Here is a 23,782-nt window from a genome sequence, read left to right as displayed (position 1 = left end):
TCACTACACTTTTTAATGTATGACTTTTTATGTACGATGCAACTCCATTATGCAGATCAACCACAGGCCGCCACAGTATGAGCCTGCGGGTGACAATGAAAAGATTTTAATAACACTTAAAATTGACTTTCGGCAGATTCCCTGACCAGAAGTACATAGACACACACAGTCATGACATCACACAGAGTCAGAGACAGCGGCAGTCCCGAAGCTCTGTCTCCGGGCTAATGGTTTGTGGCACTCTTGCCCGCTCCAATCCCTGCTCAATCACCAACTGGTATAACTCTCCCTGCAGGTGGCTGGAAATGAGGGCAGCAGTTGATTAGAGCAGAGGAGAGCGCTGTGAAAGTCAGCCGGCTGCTCGGGGACAAGAATAGCTGCTTCAGTGCATCTGTCAGACCACAGGTTACTGTGACTCTCTGATGTCTTCAGTGCATCCATCAGCACTTCAAGACAAATTAAAGCATCTAATGTTTGGCCTTGTTTCTACACTTTAACAAGTGTAATAGTCTGGAAATGCACAAATGTATTACAGTGCGTATATTTTGTCTCTTAAGATGTCCCTGTCCTTATATGTCTTTGCTCAAGGTCACTAACCACTGACATTGTCACTGTGGAAGGAGTCAAGACCGTGACTTTCTGGAAATAAAGTCTAATAGAGATTTAAAAGTCAGTGAACCAGGATGACGCTTTGCTCTCTCTGAAGCAATTTACTTGGATATCTAATGGATCACAGCTGATTTGCTGATGATCCTTCCACTTTATCTCATTACCTCCATCTTGTTAAAGCATGGGCCATTAGTATGACTGTGACACTTATGTTGTGTCGGCTCTGTACTCCACATATTGGATTTGAAAAGAAGCCATAAATACTCATTTAAAATGAGTTTCAGCTCTGATGAAATTTACATCCACATCAGATGAACCATGTAGGAACTGCAGCCCTTTTTATATGCTGTGCCCAACTTTTAGGGACTAAACTTAACAGCTAGTGGTTGTTTTCATTATTGATTAGTTGTCTGATTCTGTTCTTGAGTTGAGTGACCTCAAAGCAAATAAAACGTAAAAAATATTGTGAAAAAGTCAGTTCTCAGAGCCCAGGGTGTCATCTTTAAATTGCTTGTTTTGTGTAGACCAGCAGTTGAAAACTGAAAGGTATTGAGTTTACAGTGATATAGACCCAAACGGCAGCATATCCTTGCATTTGAGAAGCTGGAAGCTGAGAGTGTTTAATGCTTGAGAAATGAAATGATTTGGGATTATCAAAGTAGCGGATGATTAACTTTTCTGCAGATCAACTCATCAGTTGAGTGACTAAATGTTGACAGTCTACCAGCCCGACATCAGCACACACTTGGTGTCTTCCTGGTAATGCCGTAACAGGCCTGTACTGCAGTCATTTTTATTCCCTGCTGGTTTTGGGGGCTTTTTGCATTTTTCAGTCTGCTCTTTAGCAAGTGAACCACTTGTTCTGTACAACTGACGTTAGAAAACTGTCTTGGCCAGTAAAAAAAAAATCCACTGTTTTAGGGCTCTTTGAATTGTGTATAAAAAGTCCCCCACCAAAAAAGCCACATGAAAAACTGTTAAAATCAAATATTTGGAAGATAACATTCAAAAACTACACTTTGCTGAGGTGGAAAAGTTTATCAAAAAAGCCAAACTTACTCCATACATGACTCGTTTTCATCACAGTCTGCCTCCACATAATATGGCTAAACTAAATATGACTCGGAATTCAGCTTTTAATGGGACTGGTCCTTTAGAGATCTCTCCGCCCCTTCCCTATCACACATGCACACTACATACAAACACACATAACATACACAGAGTTTTAATCTAACACAGCCAGTGCCCCATGGTGAGGCCAAAATGCCCCTACTATGAAGTTGTGGATTTAAAACTACATGTGATGCAGCAAATAAACAAACTCATGTTTCCCAGTATCTCCCGCATCATGCTGGAAATCAATAGTGCAAGATGTCACCCACTCCATTAGCATTAACAGCTTGCGCACTAGCTAACAATTAACAATGATTATGTTGTGTGACAAGCACAAGCTGCTAAACACTGTACGGTTTAAGTATTAATTCATTCAGCATTACAGTCACGTTGATAACATTATGCGTCCTGCATTAAAGTTATAAAGGACACTGTCAACTCACTATTGACGCATTCAGGGGATGCACCCGATTTGTTTCCCTAATGCTACACAGTTAATTAATAATAATAAGAAACTTACTTACATAGAAAAGACAGAACAGACATAAAAACAGATAAAAATAAATGGCGAACAAGATGAAGAATAAATCCCACTTGATAATGATAATAAGGATGAAAATAGAAATAAAGACAATGCATAAAGTCAATGAATGAAATAATAATATATAGGTAAAAATAGATTACATAGAATGCATAAATTTAAGCAAAATACAACATTTTAAAAGAAGTGCAGCAGTGCATCAGCGCAAAAGTTCCAAGTGTGTATCAGGAAGTCAGAGCGAGTTAGGTAAGGCTAATAAATAGATAGATACATACATACAGACATACATACAGACATACATACAGACATACATACTTTAGTCATCTCCAAAGAGAAATTTGCTGTTCCAGCTGCTCAAAACCACCCAACCAAACCAAAATCACCCAAGGGTATGCAAAATAAGAACAAGAACTACTTTAAAGTAATGAGCAACTTACAAGTGATGAACAACTTTCAAGTACAGATCAACCTTCAAGTAAGAGGCAAAAATACAATAAATAAACATCTTAACATCTGGATATACAGGATAAACATCTGAACTAAACATTCGAGCAGTTAAATATGTGCATAGTAGTGCAGTTGTGCAAAAATAACAGTGTGCAATAGTCGGTTTGTCCACACTTGGGTCCACCATTTTGATGTGTGTGTGATGGAGTCCAGCATATGGATGTGTGTGTCCACGTGTGGTCTAGGTGTGTAGTGGGTTCGGAGTTGTTGTGTTGGTTAATGTTTTTGTCGCCCTCCCCGAGAGGTGTTAAAGAGCCGTACGGCGTGGGGGAGGAATGATCTCTTCAGTCTGTCCATAGAGCAGGACAGTGACAGCAGTTTGTCACTGAAGCTGCTCCTCTGCCTGGAGATGGTGCTGTGCAGTGGGTGATCAGGATTGTCTATTATGGACAGGAGCTTGTTCAGTGACCGTCGCTCTGCCACAGATGTCAAACTGTCCAGCTCTGTGCCAACGACGGAGCCTGCCTTCCTCACCAGTTTGTCCAGGTGTGCTGCGTCCTTCTTCTTTAAGCTGCTCCCCCAGCACACTACTGCGTACAGGAGGGCACCCGCTACCACAGACTGGTAGAAGATCTGCAGCAGCTTTTTGCAGATGTTAAAAGACAACAGCCTTCTGAGGAAGTACAGGCAGCTCTGTCCTTTCCTGCACAGAGCGTCAGTGTTAGCAGTCCAATCCAGTTTCTCGTCCAGCTGCACTACCAGGTATTTGTAGGTGTGAACCACCTCCACGCAGTCCCCTTTGATGATGACCTGTTCTGGACACGGCCTGGGTCTCCTAAAGTCCACCACCATCTCCCTGGTCTTGGTGGTGTTGAGGAGCGGGTGGTTGGAGTCACACCATGTGATGAAGTCCTGAATCAGTTTCCTGTACTCATCCTCTTGTCCACTCCTGATACAGCCCACTATGGCTGTGTCGTCCGCGAACTTCTGTACATGACAGAGCTCCGAGTTGTACTGAAAGTCGGACGTGTACAGGGTGAACAGGACCGGAGAGAGCACAGTTCCCTGCGGTGCTCCTGTGCTGCTGGCCACAGTGTTGGGCCTGCAGTCCCCCAGCTTCACATACTGAGGTCTGCCAGTCAGGTAGTCGTGGGACTTGAATCTTAGATCTGAGTCTACGATAACATCAAGACTTGTATCCTCAGATGTAATCCAGGTAGTTAATTTCTCTGATTATTAAACAGCATTTCTCTTTTTGTTTTAGAGCAGAGTTGTAGGTTTTGGGTTTTGTCCTCATTTAACTTCAAGAAATTATGGCTCATCCATTTATTTGTTGCCAAACAACAGTTAGTAATGGTTTATAGCTGCAGCAGCATTTGGTTCAGCACAGATGTACAGTTGTGTTTCATCTGCGTAACCATGGAAACACACATTGTGCTCTCTGATGTCACCAAGTAGCAGCATGTACAGTGAGGACAGTAACGGGCCGAGGCAGCTGCCGGCAGCAGATGTCATGTGTTCAGACACATGATCTCCAAGACTGATGGAAGACTTTCTCCTGTTGATGTTTGTTTTAAACCAGTTTAACACACGGTCAGAAAAACAAACCAGCTGTTCAAGACTGATTAAGACATCATGGTCAATCATATCAAATGCTAAAAGAACTTTATTTTCATCAGAATTTAGTCTGAGGTCAGTGATTATTTTAGCAGTTTCAGTGCTGTGTTTCTAAAGCCTGACTGAAAGTCCTCCAGGATGTTACTTTCTTTACTTTGCACTGAAACTTATCTTTTCCAGTATCTTACGGATGAATGGAAGGTTGGATATCAGCCTATAGTCACTGAGTGCATAGCTAGTCAGTAGTAGAGAATAATGTTCCTAGCCTTCTCTGTAATAATCTTGGAAAAGTAATCCTTTCTTGCCAGGCATACTGCTTTCTCATGGACAGTCATGGCTTCTTTGTATATATTACAGTGAATTGTGAGCCCAGTTTCCTCCATTCTCTTTCAGCTGCTGTTCAAATTCTCTTACTTTCATTAACAGCATTTAAAGCAGATGACATGGTATTGTTGAAATGGTCATCAATGTGCTGTGTGTCTCAAATGACCTCATGATATTACAAAACTTCAGCCTTGTCATCTGGGATTTATTTTTTTTTAGCAGAATTCCCTTTTAGTCTTTGTTCAGATTAATTTGGCATCAAAAACACACAGAAATATATAATAAATAGGTAATACTGAGACATGTTGTTATTAGTCCAGAATGTTACCGTGCTGATGAGTGGTTTCGATTGTAATGTTTGTTATGGAAGTTCAAAGCTGTCCTGTAAATTCACAAGCTCCATAGTTTTGGGGTCATTCTTTTTGTTGAAGTGGGTATTCAAGTCTCCATTCAGGATTAACACAAGCACACAAACACACACACACACACACAAACCTCTATCAACGTGGCTACACCAGCAGTGCTGTTTACCCAGGTCTAAACTAAAAACATAAAATGCAAATTCCTTTCAATTATCAGATCATTAACCAAAAACGATTCATTAGTCAATGATGTGGCATTAAAAAGAGCTCATTTCAGCAGTAGGGATTCTGTGATAGGAGAGGAGACTGACTGTGGCCGAACACTGACAAATTTGAGATTACTAAGACAGGTACCAGATGGTCTGTGATTGCTGCGATGTGTTTGATCGTGCCACCGGCTGTTTAAAACCACCAGTATGTTTAAGGAAGCAGCATGGTGTCTGTCTCATTTCTGATGGACACCTGAGTGATGATGTCTGTGGTTATTGTTGTTTAATAGTCCATCAATTTGACCAATGGCCACTTTAACTTACTCCTCGACTGGAGGTTGCTGTGGAGGTTGGGTCCCTCGAGAATGCGAGTTGAGCAGTGATGTTTGTAGCCCATCAGGCCTAAAGCGTTCTTTCGTTCCAAAAGGTCGTGAAATTATCAGTAAACTTTATTCCACGGGGGAGGTATCTCCGATGTCAGCTGTGTCATATCAGCTAACTGTACTCAGTTTCTAGCGGCAGCATGCAGTCAACGGTTACCCTTTCTGTGCGTGTTCTTAATATAATTGTTGATTGCATACTGTTTTGTCTTCGGAATATGTAATTATCATTTATTGTTATTGCACCGTTGGTTTTGACCTTGATGCCCTACATTTTGGCCACGATGCCCCGATAAATTTGTATTCGTCAAAGGCTAAAGCGGCCCTAAAAATGATTTAATTCCAGGCCTGTAATACAGCCTATTACATTTTCCTGACTCTGATACTGAATCGGTCATATGTGCTTATTGTGAACATTTTGCTTTTTGCCAGTTTTGTTGTCTCTAATGACATAAATGAGTATTAAAAAAAAATGAAATAAGAGCTGAATGTAATTTTCTGAAGGCCTGAACACCACTACTTATTAACTTTATATGAAAATCTCAATGTTTTGGTTGAGAGACGGAGGAGTGACAGGACAGATGATGTGGGGAGGAACAGGGGGGCGGGACAATGTTCCCTGGCCTGACCTGAACACAGGACGTAATCATCAATGTGCAGTAATATGTAGTGTTGCAAGCACCCTGTTTCCATCTGACCCTGATGTGACAAAAGGTTCAGGGGCATGTGGGTAAAAGGTATGATTGGATGTGTAAACAAAATGCCAGTAGAGGAAGGGGAAGTTGATATGAAAGAGTGCAGAGTGGTAAAAGGTTTCAGGAAGTGAGGTTTGCTCCTCACTGATTTCCCAGCTCATGTTCCAGACTGATTAAGATGGTGGAGGAAGGACGTGTTTTAATCATAGTTTTCAAAAAGTCATCAGAAACAGTCTGTGCACTCTCATTTGAAGCAGTTTCAGTGCATTTGAAACTTTTTTGATCTCATCTCACCCTGGTTAGCATACAGTACACAAGCACTGGGTGCATTTGGACCTTCTGCCGGTTACATAACCCATGTCACTTAGTCAGCTGCAGCAGCAGTCTTCTGACTCCTGCTGCTCACTTCCAGCATCAGACTTAAACACAAGAACAGATGAAGAAGACATGAAATCATGAGTGTTACTGGAGCGTTAGATAGCAGCCATTTGGAACACATAATGCCTTTACAAAGTTATCAGTCATAGGTGGTCATGCTGAACCTTCGGTGATTATTTTACTTTTTAAAATGTCTATCTGGTGTTTGAACTCCTCATCCACACCTCTGAAGCCATAGTTTGGGACTGACAAATGGCTGCATGGGTAGCGTAGTCTGGACAGGAGGTGCGTGCTGGCAGAAGGAAGGAGACGTGTCATCTCTCCCTCTGCTCCACCCGCCCTGCTGTGAACTGACTCAGCCCGGACACACTGAACCCAGCAGGACTGCTGTCACTGGTGAAATGACTACCGCCGGCTCACCCCAGCGCTCCCAGCTATTTATCAAAGGGGCTGTACTTTTTCAGCTAAATTTGAAGTATACTTAATTGATCCCTGGAGGAGAATTCTCTTTTGCTTGCCCCCTTTTCTAGTCAGATGTCATGGCTGGCTGCAGATCAGTATGTCTGAAATCGTTTGAGTTTTGAGTTTCCCTTTTAATACCTTGCTATCAGAAATAACCAACCTAATCACCTTTTACGGTGACATTGAACAAATGTAGATGTTATGAAAAGTAATGTTTATAACCACATTATTGGCTAGTGCTAGAGGTGATATAAGGACATGAACATAAAAAGATTCATACTTCAAACTGACTCTGAGAAACTTCATGCATGCATTTTGAATAGATTACATTACTGCAATGCTCCTATCAAAACATTCAATAGGAAGACTTTTACAGAATTTAGCCGCCAAAGTTCATATTGGGAGAAGAGAACATCATCTCATTACTCCAGTAATCAAATCCCTTCATTGGCTTTCCCTTCCACAGAGAATTCACTAAAAAATCCTCCTATTGTTTTTTAAAGCACTACATGGTTTAGCTCCCCAGTATGTTACTGACCTGCTCACTGACTGTACCCCCAAACCTCTCAGGTCTTCAAACCCAGGATAAGATCTGGAGCTGCTAAAGGTGCTTTGAGTTACCGTGGACCTGCCCTCTGGAATGCTTTTTCAAATGAGCTGCGATCTATAAAAACTGTATCTGCATTTAACGATGCACTCAAAACTGGGCATTTTCCCAGTCATATGAAGTGTGTGTGTAGGCATTATGGGTATGTGTAAATATACACTCACCGGCCACTTTATTAGGTACACCTTACTAGTACCGGGTTGGACCCGCTTAATTCTTTGTGGCATAGATTCAACAAGGTACTGGAAACATTCTTCAGAGAGTTTGGTCCATATTGACATGATAGCATCACGCAGTGAGTAGAGGAAGGGGTAGCCAACAATACAAAGCAAAGCAATCACTGTGATTGCTGTCTGCTAGCCAAGAGCTCTGCAAGGCAGGTGTGGCCACCTAGCTAACTGTAACCTAAGCTAAACTGGATTTTACGCAATGGAAACTCTGTATGGAATCTGTCTCACCTTCATAGAATAGCAACTAATTACTACAAAGGTTGTTTGATTTGACTATACAATGAAGAATTGTCATGCAAAGTTTATATTAAGTTCATTCTAATGTTTAGTAACATAAATGTCCTTCTTCTGCCTTAGTAATTATTAATGCTAACAAATAATAATCAGGTTGGGAACCGGTATGTTTATGCATATTTTGCCTTGGTGTACTAAGGGTTGCTTGAAAAAATGATCAGTGTGTTTTGACTGGAGCTGAACTTATACCTTAAAAACACTCACAGATCAGGAGATCTGTGAGTTAAGTTAGATTCCCAGGATAGAAAATGTCATGTTTTCAATTTTCAGGAAAAATATGAATCCCTAATATATGAAACTAAACAAATGTATCCCATTTGTCTGCTGATCATGGCTACCATATCCCCCGTCATGTCGCAGAGCAGGATGCATTTTCTGCCTCCGTCATTATTTATGACAGATGAAGTCCGGTTACAGACTTGAATAATGCTCATTTCTGCCTGAGCTCCTCGTGGCCACCACAGAAGATAAATAAATCCTTCAACTGCACTGAAGCTAAGCATGATTTACCGACAGCTACCAGAAAAACCGTTGTATGTTTTGGGATGTTTATTTTCCCTCACAAACGATCTTTGGCCGGCACCAGCTTTCACAGAAGGCAGTAACCATGTAGCCATGACAGAAGCAGTAATGAGCTGCAGCGATGATTGAAATCTGCTTGACTCTTCTTGTCAGCAGTGATCTGCTCAGGTAAACGCAGCAGGAGGGCAGTTTTTTCTCCTGTGTTTCTCAACGTCTCTTTTCTCTCTGATCCTTCGGCGTACTTCACATCTAAACAAGCCTTGTGTTACTCACGTGCTGATTGGTAATTGAGGGGACAGAGGTTGACTGCGCTCATTTCCTCTCTCTGACAGCGAGTGGCTGCCGCTGTCAGTGTCATCCAAGTGAACATGTCCTTTGAGGTTTTTTTTATCCTTCAGCTCCAACAGATGAGTAATGAAAGGAATGCATTCCATCAAGCCATGTCACATGTAATTACATTATAAAACATTCACTGTCATAATGTTGATGAACATATTTTGTAATTTATGTTTCTGTTGGAGCATTAGCTTTGCATGTCTCCAGTGTGAAGAACGCAGCTAAAAGATAGGTGCTCTGTCATGATGGTGACTTGAAATGCTGCTCGACTTTCCAACTTGCATCCAGTTGTTTGTCGTCACCACAGACACTGGCTTTTTTCGTTGTCTAAAGTGTAGCCTGATGTGTGTGACAGCCAGAGTGGCTCCCGCTACATCTTACAGCTCAACAGTCTGTACTTTAATTGCATCCTGAATGCTTACGGTGCTTTGAAAAGGTCACCTGTTCTCAGGAAATGACATGATGATGAATGGCAACAAAGCCGGCACAGAGCACACTTTTAAAAAGAGTTTGTTTCCTGTGGCCTTGATGGGTATAATGGAGTTGTTTTGTAAAGGTGGTGCGAGGCAAAGAGGCAACAGGCAGGCAGCTGCAGCTTGGATCAACCTCTGGAGAGAGTTGGTCCCCACAGGAGGCTGGAGCTCCTCCTACAGGTCAATGTGGTTAATGTTAGGATATGAGTCGAGTTTTACACACGCACACACACACACACACACACTTTTAAATGTACTCTCTGAGGTGTCTTCCTCATACATATGAATCTCTCTATGCCACTTGAATTTAATATGCCTGACTATCTTGAATGTAAATGAACAGCTTTGCTAAAGCCTCTAAATGCAATTCAACCCCCCACCCCCACCCCTCCATGCAAGCTCTGATTTCAGATGGTACACCTCCATCACTGGAGGTCCCTCACTAACACCATTACACCATTCAGATACCACTTGATATCATCGGGATGAGTGCTGCGTCTCTCGGCATTCAAACGCTCTTATCTGATTATACCCAATCAGCCAACCAGCTCTGCTATCACGCTGCAATCCAAGCTCATCCTGATACGGGAAGCTGAAATGTGGCGTCTTTGATCAAGTTCTGTTCAGTTTGGCCTCTGTAGGATGTGCGATGTGACGAACAATGAGCAAGTGATAATTTTATTCCACAAATCCCGATTAATAATTAGGATTACAGCATCTTGCATTATTTAGATGATAATCACTCAGCTGTAGCATTTAAACGCCAAGGATCTTAAATGACTTTATACCTGCAAGAGTCATACATACAGCCTACACGATGGGAACAATCAGCAATTCCAAATTGGCATGGTAGTGTTGTTGTATGATTTCTATAGGTTGGACATGGGGACTCGTAAAAGCAGGTTTGTTTTTGCTATTAATTGTACACTGTAAATTCCCAAATCTAAAATAGCCAAATAGCCGTGGCCAGCATGAACAAATAACAGCTGATTGCCAGGTAAAATCATTGAGAGGTGCAATTACTGCACTACTAGGGCTCACATGACAATTTTATCTGTACAAAGACATCCATGCCCCAATCTGCTGCTCTCATCTTCTATTTTGAACAGAAATACTGTTTTAATTCAGTCTTGAATTCCTGTCTTTCCAATCTACTTTTTGATTTTTGCAGCATGGTTAAGTTGCTGTCAGGGAACGTCCTCACTTCCTGTCGATGTTTCTAATTCACGTCCTTCTAGGAAGAGGTAGACTTAGGTAGAGTTTGGAAAGATGGCACGGCTGGACTGATTTCATCAATTTATCTTAAAGGAATTGAGCACACTTTTAACTATTTATTTTGATATTGTGACCAGCAGCTAGGCAACCGAGAAACATCTTTTGTTTTCTTTGTTACTGGTGAGGGAGAAAAATAATTGGTTTGACAAAGTTCAGCAAACATTCTGGGCCTGGGTTAAGGTCTGGTATGTGATCTCTGTTTGTTATTCGTCTTGTCTTGTTTGTGCCTATTTAGCCTTGAACTTAGTAGCTCATGCGTGCTTTACTTTTATAGACTGGCCACCAAGTTAAATGTTTGACTGTTGAAGTATGTACTTTCTGCTTCTCTGGGTTTGAACATTGATGGAAACATCTGGAATAATGCAGAAGTACACAACTCAACAAAATCTATAACATAGGTCATGTCGTTTTGAGACTTTTTAATACGGAAATGTTACATATTGTGTGTTTAAGTAGCGGACGTAGTAAATTGCTGTTTGTGAATTGCTGAGTGAATTAGTTCGCAGTGCTTTTAATGTGACACACCAGTGGAGGAAGTGTTGAGGTTCATCGATGGCAGCTCAACAGCAATCAAAAGCAACTGGAAATTTCTGTTAGGGAACAGAAACTCAAAGCAGAATGGGGAGTATGGCACGATGCACTGATGAAATTAGTGCTGTAAAAATGTATGTTATACTAAATGAGTCAAGACAGCAGTTTGTATTAGAAGTAAACAGTGTTTTTAAATGAGAACCAATCAGAAAACAGGGAGAATTCTTGCTAAAATATGCTAAAATATACTCCTGTCTCTCATATGAGTCTGGTACCTGCTTCTTTCTGCAGTCCAGATAAATAAAGGGGAATTTTTTGGTATTTTTAATTGACGGCCATCTCAGATAGGCATCCTTTCATTTCCTGCAGTCAGATTCACATCAAATCTTTGTCTTGTTGTTTTTCTTCAGGTTGAGTAGTTGGAAGTTTGGCGAGAAGCTGAGGTTAAATGATGGCCTCTCCTGTGATTCAAAGCCGTTTGACAGGAGGCAGCCTGTTTGGTAAAAGGCATGTTAGTTATGTAACAGAAGGGCTTTGGCGAGTGTGATAATGATTCAGACTGGTCTAACTGGGCGCTTTTCTGTTGCATAACTAGTTGACACCTCTGTGTCCCTTCCATCCACGCACATACAAACACTTTATTTAATGAACCGAAGGAGCACAAACAATGCACACGTCCTCCGTCTCCTACTCTGTTGTTTGAAGTTTCTCAAGCAGCTTTTTCACACTGCACACACACACAGGCAGTGGGGGTACAGGCACGAGCATCACGCTGACTTCACACTTCTAAAGTCACTGAAACTGGACAAGTATGATCTAAAGTAAGCAACAGGTGGCAGAGAAAACAAGCTGACAGCAGTGGAGCAACAGAAGCAGAATCAAACTCAGCGTCCTGTGTTTTTGTGTCTGTTAATTTGTTTACGTGCACTAAAAAAGCACGTCTGGGCCTGATTTGTGCAACAGCGTCATAACAGATGTTTGCACAACTGGTACTATATTGTGTCATATTTTATACCCTTCCTGCTCCCAACAGCCTGTATAATGTTCACACTTGAAGGTGCAAAACCTTGCAAAAGCTTCCTTGCGTACACACAAATGACTCTGCTTTTATAGCATTTGTGTTTTCAACTATTCCAGAGAGTTTTTAAGTTGAAATCGTCATTGTTCAAAAACATGAAAGGATGAGAAAAGGTTTACCGTCTATCAAAGCGCAATGTCTTTGAGTCAATGTGATCACTGCAAACAAAATGTCTTTCAGGTCTGCCAGCTCTTTAGTCACTTCTTAACTGAGTCAGATCCTTATTTTTGGGCTGCACAGAAGACGACGTCGCTCCCCACTTGAAATGTCGCACTTTCAAGTGCAAACCTTTTCTCTTAAATGAAAGAGAAAGTTTTTTTTATTATTATTTTTTTATTTCGACCTTAGTCTTATGAACTGTTCATAATTGTTTAGTTTTTCTACTGTTGGTCATGGATACATTTGTACATCCATCAAACAAACACACTGCAGCACATTCATATGTTATAGCAATATAGTTTATTGGTGAAATATAGTTTATTGGTGAAATTTTTTTCAATTTCACAGAGGTACAAAGTGATGAACACATGCAAATGTGTGGCAAGTTCATGGAAAAACATTCTTTTGAGTCAGTGTCATCTAAAAAAGAATTGAAGTCTGAAGTTGCTGAAATCTTTTCTCTTGTTGTCTTGATCCAAAGTTGAGGTCAACTGGGCCTGCTCAGTGTTTTTGTACACAACATGGAGCATGATGGGACGCTAACTGCTTGTATGGAAGCATTTGCATCCTTGGTCACTTTGTCTGTAGCACTGTGGCCTATATATTGTGCTTTTAGATGAGGCTGTTTTGCCACCCACAGTGAGTGTTCCTGTAAGAAACACCAAATGTGCATGACAGCATGGTTGAAGTTAATGTGAACTTGAAACTGGAGTTTGAAGACTGGGACTGGACTGGAGTTATTTCATTTTTGCAAGAGGAAAGTTGTTCATGTTTTGTGTCCTGATGTGTTCGGCTGTTTTCTAAATGTCAGTGCAGTACTACTGTATGAGGCCTCTCTGTTGTGCAGAGGTTGCTCTCTCCTTTAGTATTTGATGTTTCCTTGAATGATCACGTCTTTAACACGAAAACAATCTTATGTGGCTCCTAGCTGCCTGCTAGCTAGACATATCAAGCTGTTTTCTTTATGCACCACTTTGCAGACAGTTAATGTCAAACTGTACCTTTCAACGTGAAAATATTTAATTAATTGTATGTTAAAAAGAAAAATCTGTTTTGTTGTACTTGTATTGAGCCCGACTTAAAGGAGAAATACCATGTCCATGACATAAGGAATAGCGTGTTTCATTGTCATCAAAGCCAGTCGGTTCTCCTGCCTGTTTTTTAGTTGTCCATCATAGGAACATCTCCAATTACAACAACAGCTATACAGTAAGTCTTGTTTCTGTAAATCAGTTGGATCACAGAGACTCTCTTCCCTCAGTTCCTCTCTTATATGATGCTTTGTGACTCACACAAAATGAAGAAATATGTCATGAAAACCAGCAGGATGATCCCCCACACGGCCACGATCTGTCATTCTACTCAGAGATGTATGTCTGTATGTATTCTTACAGGCATCTCTTTTCCCCATAGTGTTGTTTGCTGTATGTTACATTCATCTAAACCCCACCAATACCAGCAGGAATTGCATCATTTAACATGATGAATATGGTTGTAATGCTTGGTCTACTCCTCACTTAGCATCTCTTAGTATATGCAGGCATGACAACTGGTGAGTTTAATTAAACCCTGCAAATCTGCAATACATATTTCCATGACTCCTTTGTCACCTGAGGAAACCTGACCAGATATAGTTGTGGTATGGAAAACACTACATCACACAATGACAAGCTTTGGAGATATAATGCATTTCCTATTTTAGTAAAATGCCAGAAACATGAATTGTAGGTGTAAAATAATCATTCTGACACCTCTTCTTTCCTGTTTTTCAGGCGCGCTACAAACAGAGCCTGGACCCCACTGTGGACGAGGTGAAGAAGCTCTGCACGTCGCTAAGACGTAACGCCAAGGAGGAGCGAGTCCTCTTCCACTACAATGGCCACGGGGTGCCACGGCCCACAGTCAACGGAGAGATCTGGGTCTTTAATAAGGTACCCACACACTCAAATGAGAAACCTGTTCTCACATTCACAGTAGCCATAGACTCCTGTGTCTTCACTGCAACAAGGCTCCAGGGAAGACTTGATTTTACAGAGGAAAGAACAGCCCATGTAAACACACACTGTCATTAGATTAGTGCAGTAAAGCTCCCAGCCTCAAAGAGTATGGACACTGCTGTCGTCCAGTTCTGTTCACATGAATAAACACCAGTTGTGACATGTCAGTTGCATTAATTGAACTGTGGAGCTCATTCAGAGATGTGAGGGTACAAGGCCGGTCAACAGAAGCCATCATCGTCATTTGAAAAGGACCTCATCGTACATGTTATTGCTTCACTTACTCAATGTGAAGCCATATAATAGGTTGGATCATGATACACACATAGTCACTGAAGGCCTAATAGTATCATATAAAGCACTGCAGGATGTACTCCATTCTTAAAGAGAGAAAATGAGCACAAAAGTAATTAGTCCAGACAATATCTATGCTCTGCCTTTCCCAGTGTCTCCCTCTAGGATGGATTATGTGACTTTATTAATGCAGATATTCTTATTGGATATGACTTTCATTACATACTCTTTACAACCTTGCAGAGTCATCCAGAGAGTGCTGTTATACTGTCAACTGTCCGATCCCATGTGCATCATGGCCTCCGTGTGTTTCCTGCATTATTGAAGCATGAACATGAACAGTACATTCAGGAACAGTAAATCAGGATGTGATGATATGTTGGCAGTGGGCAAAGTGAGCAAAACTGATAGAATTAAGTTCTCTTGACTGTCTCTCAGTACTCCAACAGTTCAAAGTAAAACGTTTAGCACCTAAGAGTTTTCTAGTTGTTGGTGTTGTGGAGACATTTGATGGTGGGAGTAGATAAAGACTTTTGTGTTGGTTCTTGCAGCCAGCAACAGAGAAATTGGTGCACGTTGCTTGTAATGGTACCTTCCACACTTGTGTGTTACCAAAGTTGCCGCTATTGTAAAGAAATTATTAGTTCCTGGGTGTAACTCCATTTCTATGGCTGCTTGCACAGCCACAGTAAAGCACAGTTTTTAATATGCTAAAGCTTCTTGCATGGTCATGAAAACGTTATAAAATCCACGTCGTGGCAATGCGTGACACACCACCTACCATCACTACACGCATACAAAGAAATAAGGGTGCCAAAACACCAAAGGCTGTTAAACTTTATGTGGAATTCTGATATTCAGTACAGTAATAAATAAATAATGTTGGGAAAAAAAAATAAGCCATACAGAAGAATTTAAATACCTGAGAGACAGGTGGAGTATAGCAACATCATTAATAAGTAATCACATGGCTTGATATAAAATTTTACACATAGCAACCCCACCAAGTCACAAATGTTTTTATAAGTTACTGTAATGTGACTGTGATGATTGAATGATAGTCGTAAAGAGATGTGCAGAGGTGGGAATGGAGATTGACAACAGCCCATGTACATGATTTTTGTCACTCAAGCAGTGATGGCTTGCTGAGTTTTCCACTTTTAGGAGATCATTTCAACTTTGGCACTTAAACTAAATTTGGTCTGACAATCTTGCAGGCGAAATTGTGGAAATGCAGGTAAACTTAGGGAGTACCTCAAAAGGGGCCTGGGCATCTAGAAAAGTGACCAAAAAGTACCAAATGACCTAACAACCAAACATGGAAGGGTTCTTCATAGCTTACCTGCATCAGGGCGGAGCCCAACCGTGATGCAGACTCACTGATTCTGAATCGGACCTAAAAATCTTAGTTGTTCTCCAGCTTGTCCTGTAAGTAAGCACCCACTCATAATGATGCACCGCTGCTGTCTGGGCTTAGCTGTTGCCTCCACATCCCCAGTGCACCCTCGGGTCTTATGTCCTCTCCTCTTCGCTGTTCTCCTTCCTTTTCCTCCACATATTCCTCCTTATACTTACTCCTTTTCCTATAAAATGAAGCTGCTGTGTCACTGGCTGCTGAAACAAGCCACCAGTGGGGATTCGCTGTTGAAGCTGTGTTGGGGGAAAGAGGTGTAGATCCAAATTTTCTATTAAATACAGGCCATAACGCCTTTATGGCACCATGGTTATTAGATTTATTACCTCTTTCTGTGTTCCCTTCATCCTCATTTTTCTGTCTCCCCCACTCTCCCTCGTTATAATTTTCTCTTTTCGACTGTTTCTTTCCCCCGCTGCTCCGCTCACACTCTTCATCAAACAGATGACGAGTTAATAATTAAACACAAATCTATAAAAGTGAGTTGTCAGCAATAACATGATGCACTATCTCTCTCATTCCCCACTGTGACACCTCCTTTCTCATCTCCCTGTTTCTCTTTCAGAACTACACCCAGTACATCCCGCTGTCCATCTACGACCTGCAGACGTGGATGGGGAGCCCATCCATTTTTGTCTATGACTGCTCCAACGCGGGGATCATTGTCAAGTCGTTTAAACAGTTCGCCCTGCAGAGAGAGCAGGAGCTGGAGGTGGGCACACTCATGGTTTATGGCGTGTCAACACACAGCAGCCGTGAATTAGGTGTAGGGCTGTCATACAAACACGCACAGTTTGTGTGCAGGCAAACGTGGCGAAATGAACTGCTGGTATTTATGAGTTATTAGTAGCAAAGTGGTGATCTGTCATATGCACACACACTCATAATGTATACTGTATTTACCAGGTGGACCGAAGTGGTGTCAGTGAGTGAGACTCATGATTCTCCTCTTTAATCCTCTCTCTGAAAAATCCAGGTCCTCAGTGCGGTGATCCAGCCAATCAAATGGGCATCTGGCTCTGAATCATGAGTTTAGTCCTGGGAGTACAACCAAACCCCCCCCCCCCCAAACACACACGCACACAAACACAGACACACACTCACTCATTCGCTCAGATAAACAGCGCTACCCAGCCCCAGTCCTCTCACCGCTTCATCTTTTTATTACGTTTTTTTCTCTCCCGGCTACGGCATGTTATGTGAATCCCTAATGAGATGGTGCTGTCATTCATCTCAATTATTCATGGAGAACTTTCAGCCAGACTGTAGATTAGCTGGAAAACGAGAGGGAGAGAGAGCGAGAACGGTACAGGATGAACAGTACGGAGCAGAGAGGCGGGAGGTAGAGCGGGAGCACAGAAGAGCTGCTGTGAACGCTGCGTTTCCCGTTGAAGTAAAGGTGAAGGCAGCAGCTAAACTGCTGAGTTGCCGCAGTGTTTGACAGAACTCATCACAAGTGTCTCTCCACCCTCTCCTTCCCTGCACGTTTCTGCTCAAGTTTATGGAGGTCATGGCAGGGCTGCACCGTCAGGGCTAAAGTCACCCTCCTAGTCGGCCAAATATCACAAAGATTTTTATATGTTTTGGTTGGTTTCAGGAACCAGAAGTAATTCTTTGTTTCTTTGCACCATACATTTTGAGTTTGTTCAGTGTAGTTATTGGACAGAATAGATCATCTACATTTTGACATTTATATGCTCCATATTTGACAAACAATAATTTCTTTTCATCTCTTGCTTTGTGGAGACAAACTGCTCAATAGTCATTGAAACCAGACAGTGGTTTCTCTTTATCAGGTGTGAAGCACCTCATGGATCTGGCTGTCTACTCTTTCACATGTAGTCGTACAGTTACTCTACGACCACTTGGCAGTGGAAGGAAAACAGCATGAAGTGTAGATGAGTTGATTGATGCCGCCTCCATGTAATGAAAAACTGCAGCAGAATTTCCTTTCTTTAACTCTAGGTGGCTCGCAGCAGCATGTCTGCACCTAAACTGCTACTGCTGTTACCTCTCCTGACTATAGGCGGGACAAGCTGGACTAGATCTGCAGGTCTAGATGTTCTGGTGTAAAACTGCTGGTACAACAACTCTGCTGTTGAAAGTCTTGTCTGGTTCTGTCCAGAGGTGGCAAAACACAATAAGGGCTGGGATCAAATGAATATACCTGGAACAATGTTTAGGAATCTCACCGCATACACCAAGTTCAGCATTAAAAAAACTAAGCTTTTGCTTTTGCTTTTGCTTTTGATTTTAATTACTGCACATTGACAGTGAACTGACCCTGCAACCTTTCTTGGCAAAAATGCGAGCGCGTTAGGCTTTCAGAGAAGAAGAAGTAGCGAGGAGGCCGGGGGACGGGAGGTCAGGGGAGCACAAACGGCCCGTTCTTGCAGCTAGTTCGTACAAGGGTTACCGAGTAATGGGCCACTTGGGGTTCTCCCAAGGCCACAGCCAGGATAAGGTTAAGCTGCAGCTTTCTGTTGTCAGTTGAGTGTAATTCTAGTCAAACCTTAGCTGTAAGGCCTTTGAGTAAAGCCTGTGAAGTGGCTATGGTTGACTAAAGCTAAGAGATGCTGTGTGGCTGATGCAACAATGTACAAACATTTGATCAGTCATTTTTAGAGCCAATATTTTACTTTTTCATAGCAGGACACGCTGCGCACTCCAAAGGTATTAGCTGCATCGTTGCTCAAAAAGTATTTATTTAAAGGAGGGCGCTTCAGGGTTTCAGAAGGGAATAAACTGAAGAAGTCCCCCTGTTAGTTGGGGAAGTTGCGTAAAATCCCAAAGCAATCTGACTTTTCCACCTGAGTGCTTAGCCTTCTCAATCACTCGCACAGGAAGCATTTAGTGGGGAGTGGTAATGGAAGATGAGGAGGGAGGCGATGACTCCCAGAGACCTTTTAATCATGCAGGAGATGATCCAAGCAGGGAGTCCCCCACGTCGCCCACACACTCCTGCATCCACTGTCGCGACACTCTGCGCATGCACATGGGCGGTCCTGAGAGGTATCGTGCAACGACGGCACACACACACACACACTTTGTCAGCCATTTTTAAATACGCACTGTTGACACATGCACGGTGCGCCCGTTTGACATGGCACAACAGGCCTGATCTCAGCAGGGACTGTATGATCTGAAGTGATGCAGTGGAAGACAAGAGCATGAAGAACGGCTGAAGGGAAGATATGAAAGGAGGAGGTGTTTCATCACTCCTCCACGGCACCATATCAGCCTCCTCCTGCAGTCGATCAGTCAGTCAGCGTGTCTGTGGGTGTGTGTGGGTGTCTGCTCTGAGTGCTCTATTATAGGGCCACCTGCTTCCTTTTAAATATCTCATCACTTCCTGCCTGCACTCAGCAAACATGCTCACTGCATTAGCTGCGGGGCAGAAGAGAGGTGTGTGTGTGTGCCCTGCAGCACGCACAGCTAGGACACACTGGACTGTGAGAGCTTGGTGTGTGTGCATCTGTGTGTGTGCCTATATGTATGTGTTTGTGTTGTGGGTTGGGAGTTTGTGTTGCCAGCATTTCCAGGATGCTCACTTTAGGCCTCCAATGGCTCCTTCTCACATTTTAATGAATAATTAATGCGCAACTATAAAATGCATTTCTTGACTAGAGTTGCATTTGGTGGCCCCGCGTGCACGCCCATGATTACGCCCTTCTGCTGTGATTAGTCTCAGAGGATTAGTCGTATAAATTAGTGTGACTTCTTAAAAACAGCGATTCTCAGAAATGAAATTGTACCCTGATATCCCCAGTGGAAGAGAGAGAAAAGGAAGCTGTCATGGTAATTTTCATGGTAATTTGTGAGATTACAATATGCTAATGTGATAATTACAGTGGATGCTTGGCATTAATCAGCCTCTGCTGGCAATGTTGTCGTATTTACCGTTCGGATTACTGCGGCACGCCATCACACGCTTACTCCAAATTTTCAGGAGACAATGTTCTTCTTTGGTTGACACAACAAGAGGCTTTAGAAGCGCGAGCCGCTTTGTTTGTAATGTCTGCCTGTGCGAGCGAGGCGGCGTTTTCCTCATTAGAGGGAGAGAAGAGGAATTATGTTACAAGAAGATTGGCACAGATCCATCCGCCCAGCAACAGTCAGGCTCCCACTCACGCCTGCGAGCATTTCAAAGAGAACTAAATATGCATGTCGATAGAAAAAAAGACATGCACAGTTACATACATTATCACCCCCCCCCCATCCCAACATTAATTAAGACTGTTCTTCTGTATTTTTAATATCATGATTTATTCATGTGTGTGTGTGCGCAGATCTCCTTATAGAGCAGTTCTGTAAATAGTGAGATCTGAGCTTCAGCGGCTGCCGCCTCTCTTCCAACACATATTATGGAGTCAGCTAATGAGTTATTGGACTAGTAGAGAGCAGGAAGGCAATGCAGTACATACAGGGGGAGGGAGGCATTACATAAATCTACAGTGCCTCATCACAAGCCTTTTTTGCAGTTTGATTAGATTAACGGGAGACCGACTTGAACATTTGAATCAGGTCATGGCGGTTTTGTGAATGGAATGCAGAAGCTTTCTTCACTTTTTTGTGTTTTTTTTTTTCAAAGCCCACAGGAGGAATTACTTTTTTTTTATTATTGTTTTGTTTCCCAGGCAGCCTGCTCCATCGCTTGTTGTATTTGTTTTCTTGTCTCATCCTCTAATTGACTCGGTTCACCCTCTGGGCGCAGAAAGAGTAGCATGTCCCCGTAGTGCTCGCCTCAGGTAGTGTGGGTTTACCCCGGCTTGCATCAGATGCTGAGGTAGAGCAGACAGGCAGCTGGGAGGCAGAGAGGGTAGTTTACATTCAAGACCCCTGGTGTGTTTGTGCTTGTGCTTGTGTTTAAGCAGTTTGGTGGGTTCTGTGTATGTTCCTAGGCTATATGTCTATCCATGCTTATATGGCAGGGCTTTTAGTGTACTCCAACACTCAGTGCCAGGCAATTTCTCTCCTCCTGCTCAGCCTTCATGCCTGTAGCCCCCAAAGTGTTTGCAAACACAAAAAGAGTTTTAGCACTTGAAGCAACATTTTCCGCTGCAGTAAACAGCTGTTAAGGGTGTCTACAGCTCTTCAAGAGGTCTTACAGCAACAGTTTGCAATTTATACAGACACACCACTGTATCTACCGCAAGCAAGGTCAGGTGTGCAACATTTACTCATCCTCACAAATGTTTCAGATCCAGCTGAAATTGGCACATTTCATTAAGGATTAGGCTCAGTGTTGAATACCGGTTCAGTTTTAGAACCGGTTGCAAAAAAACAAATAGTATGCCAAGAGTTGTACCAGGGATTTGTTAAAAGAGCGGACTCAAAACCAAAATCAATAAAAATGGTGAGTCCACCTCTCCTGATGCTGTGGTTGCCAAACTGTGGGCCAGAGAAGGCTGAAGATAAATGCTTTGGTATTACACTGCCAGCAGAGCAAGAAGAAGAAGGCATACTTTATTAATCCTTCTAGCGGAAATTAGTTTTTTTCTGCTCTGTTATTTTACGCACACAGAGATGTGAAATACACACATACACAAACAGCACCTACAGGCATGTGAGAAAATTAGGACACCCCATTAAATAATCAGCTCTTTATTTAGAAATGGTACACATACCAATATCCAGTCATGTTTTTATGTATTTTTCAAAAAGAAAGTGATTTGATTGCAATTTAACAACAAAAATGAACATTGTTTGACAAATCCAAAAAAAGAAAAAAAATAAAGTATGTATTTCAATGGAGGAAAAAGTTAGGACACCCTACCCCCTAGTAGCTAGTGTTGCCCCCTTTGGCTGATATGACTTCAACGAGACGCTTTTTGTAGCCTTTTACCAGTCTCTGACATCGATCAGGAGAAAGTTTGGCCCACTCCTCAATGCAGAATTCTTTCAGCTGTGAGATGTTTGAGGGGTGTCTTGCATGTACAGCCCGTTTCAAGTCACCCCACAGCATTTCGATGGGATTAAGATCAGGGCTTTGACTTGGCCATTCCAGGACTCTCCACTTCTTCCTTTTTAGCCAGTCCTTGGTGGATTTGCTGGTATGCTTTGGGTCATTGTCTTGTTGCAGTATCCAGTTACGCTTCAGCTTTAATTTTTTGACAGATGGTTTCACATTTTCTTCAAGCACCCTCTGATACACAGTAGAATTCATGGTGGATTCTATGATGGTGAGTTGGCCAGGTCCTGCTGCAGCAAAGCATCCCCAAACCATGACACTGCCCCCTCCATGCTTTACAGTTGGTATGAGGTTCTTTTCTTGGAAGGCTGTATTTGGTTACGCCAAACATGTCTTCTGTTCTGGTGTCCAAATAATTCAATTTTAGACTCATCTGTCCAAAGAATCTTATTCCAGAAGTCGTGGTCTTTGTCTATGTTCTCTCTGGCAAACTTCAGTCTGGCCTTGATGTTTTTTTTAGAGAGCAAAGGTTTCTTCCTTGCACACCTCCCATGCAAGTCACACTTGTGCAGTCTCTTTCTGATGGTAGAGTCGTGCACTTTCACATCGACAGTTGCCAGAACCTGCTGTAATTCCCTTGATGACACTTTAGGATTTTTCAGGACCTCTTTGAGCATCTTGCGTTCTGCTCTGGGGGTAAACTTGCTCGGACGGCCAGATCTTGGCATGGTGGCAGTTGTTTTCAATGTCCTCCACTTGTAAATAATTGTGCGAATGGTGGAATGGCTGATGTTAAATTCTTTTGAAATCTTTTTAAATCCTTTACCAGACTCGTAAGCGGCCACAATCTTCTTTCTGAGGGCATCAGGAAGCTCTTTAGACCTCACCATGGCGCTCACCTTAACATACCAACTGTCAGGGCCACACCAATCTAAATTTGAGGTTTAAATAGGGCAAGGCTCCATTCAAATGCTGGGTAACGATGTACTAATCATGTGCACCTGATGTGATGCACCTGTTTGGGATTTGCAACATTTTAAGAGGGATAATATAGGGGGGTGTCCTAATTTATTCCTCACCAGAAATTGCATTATTTTTTAATTAAATTTTACAGAAAGTTTTAAACAGGCTTTTCTTATTTTTTTATTGTTTAGTTATATTACTTGGATCCCTCAGTTTAATTAAAATTGACATTAAATACCCATATGTCCAAATATATTTTAAAATACACAGGATTTCATAAGGTGTCCTAATTTTTTCACATGCCTGTATGCACATGCATTAATGTGTGGAGAGATGTCACATAGCCACATAGTCAGGCACACCCAGCAGCAAGCGATTCAGTGCCTCGCACGAGGCTCACACCCTGTTCTGAATGGTCCATGCTGGCCATCGTCTAGTTCCCAAGCCCAGTCCTCATGGACTGAGCTACTGCCCCCCCAGGCACTGGGTGACACATGTCCAGCAGGTGATTAGCCAGCAGCCCAGTGTTTGACCAGCAGCTCTGTCTGCTCTCCTGTGAGT

At 42.3% G+C, this 23,782-nt stretch overlaps 1 protein-coding gene across 5 annotated transcripts in view; it reads left to right on the top strand.

Annotated features, from left to right (window-relative positions):
• rptor (regulatory associated protein of MTOR, complex 1) overlaps positions 1 to 23,782 on the top strand; it is a 168,008-nt gene that overhangs the window by 45,538 nt on the left and 98,688 nt on the right. For 4 of the 5 annotated variants that reach the window (XM_041933254.1, XM_041933252.1, XM_041933253.1 and 1 more), the window contains exons 5-6: positions 14,415 to 14,573; positions 16,913 to 17,059. In XM_041933254.1, the coding sequence (XP_041789188.1) occupies positions 14,415 to 14,573; positions 16,913 to 17,059 (306 nt within the window). The remainder of the gene's footprint in view (positions 1 to 14,414; positions 14,574 to 16,912; positions 17,060 to 23,782) is intronic. The other variant, XM_041933255.1, reaches the window with a different exon arrangement.

Source organism: Chelmon rostratus, chromosome 3, assembly GCF_017976325.1.
Source record: "Chelmon rostratus isolate fCheRos1 chromosome 3, fCheRos1.pri, whole genome shotgun sequence".
In the NCBI taxonomy this organism is placed as follows: domain Eukaryota; kingdom Metazoa; phylum Chordata; class Actinopteri; order Chaetodontiformes; family Chaetodontidae; genus Chelmon; species Chelmon rostratus.
This window is presented reverse-complemented; position numbering and strand designations above follow the sequence as displayed.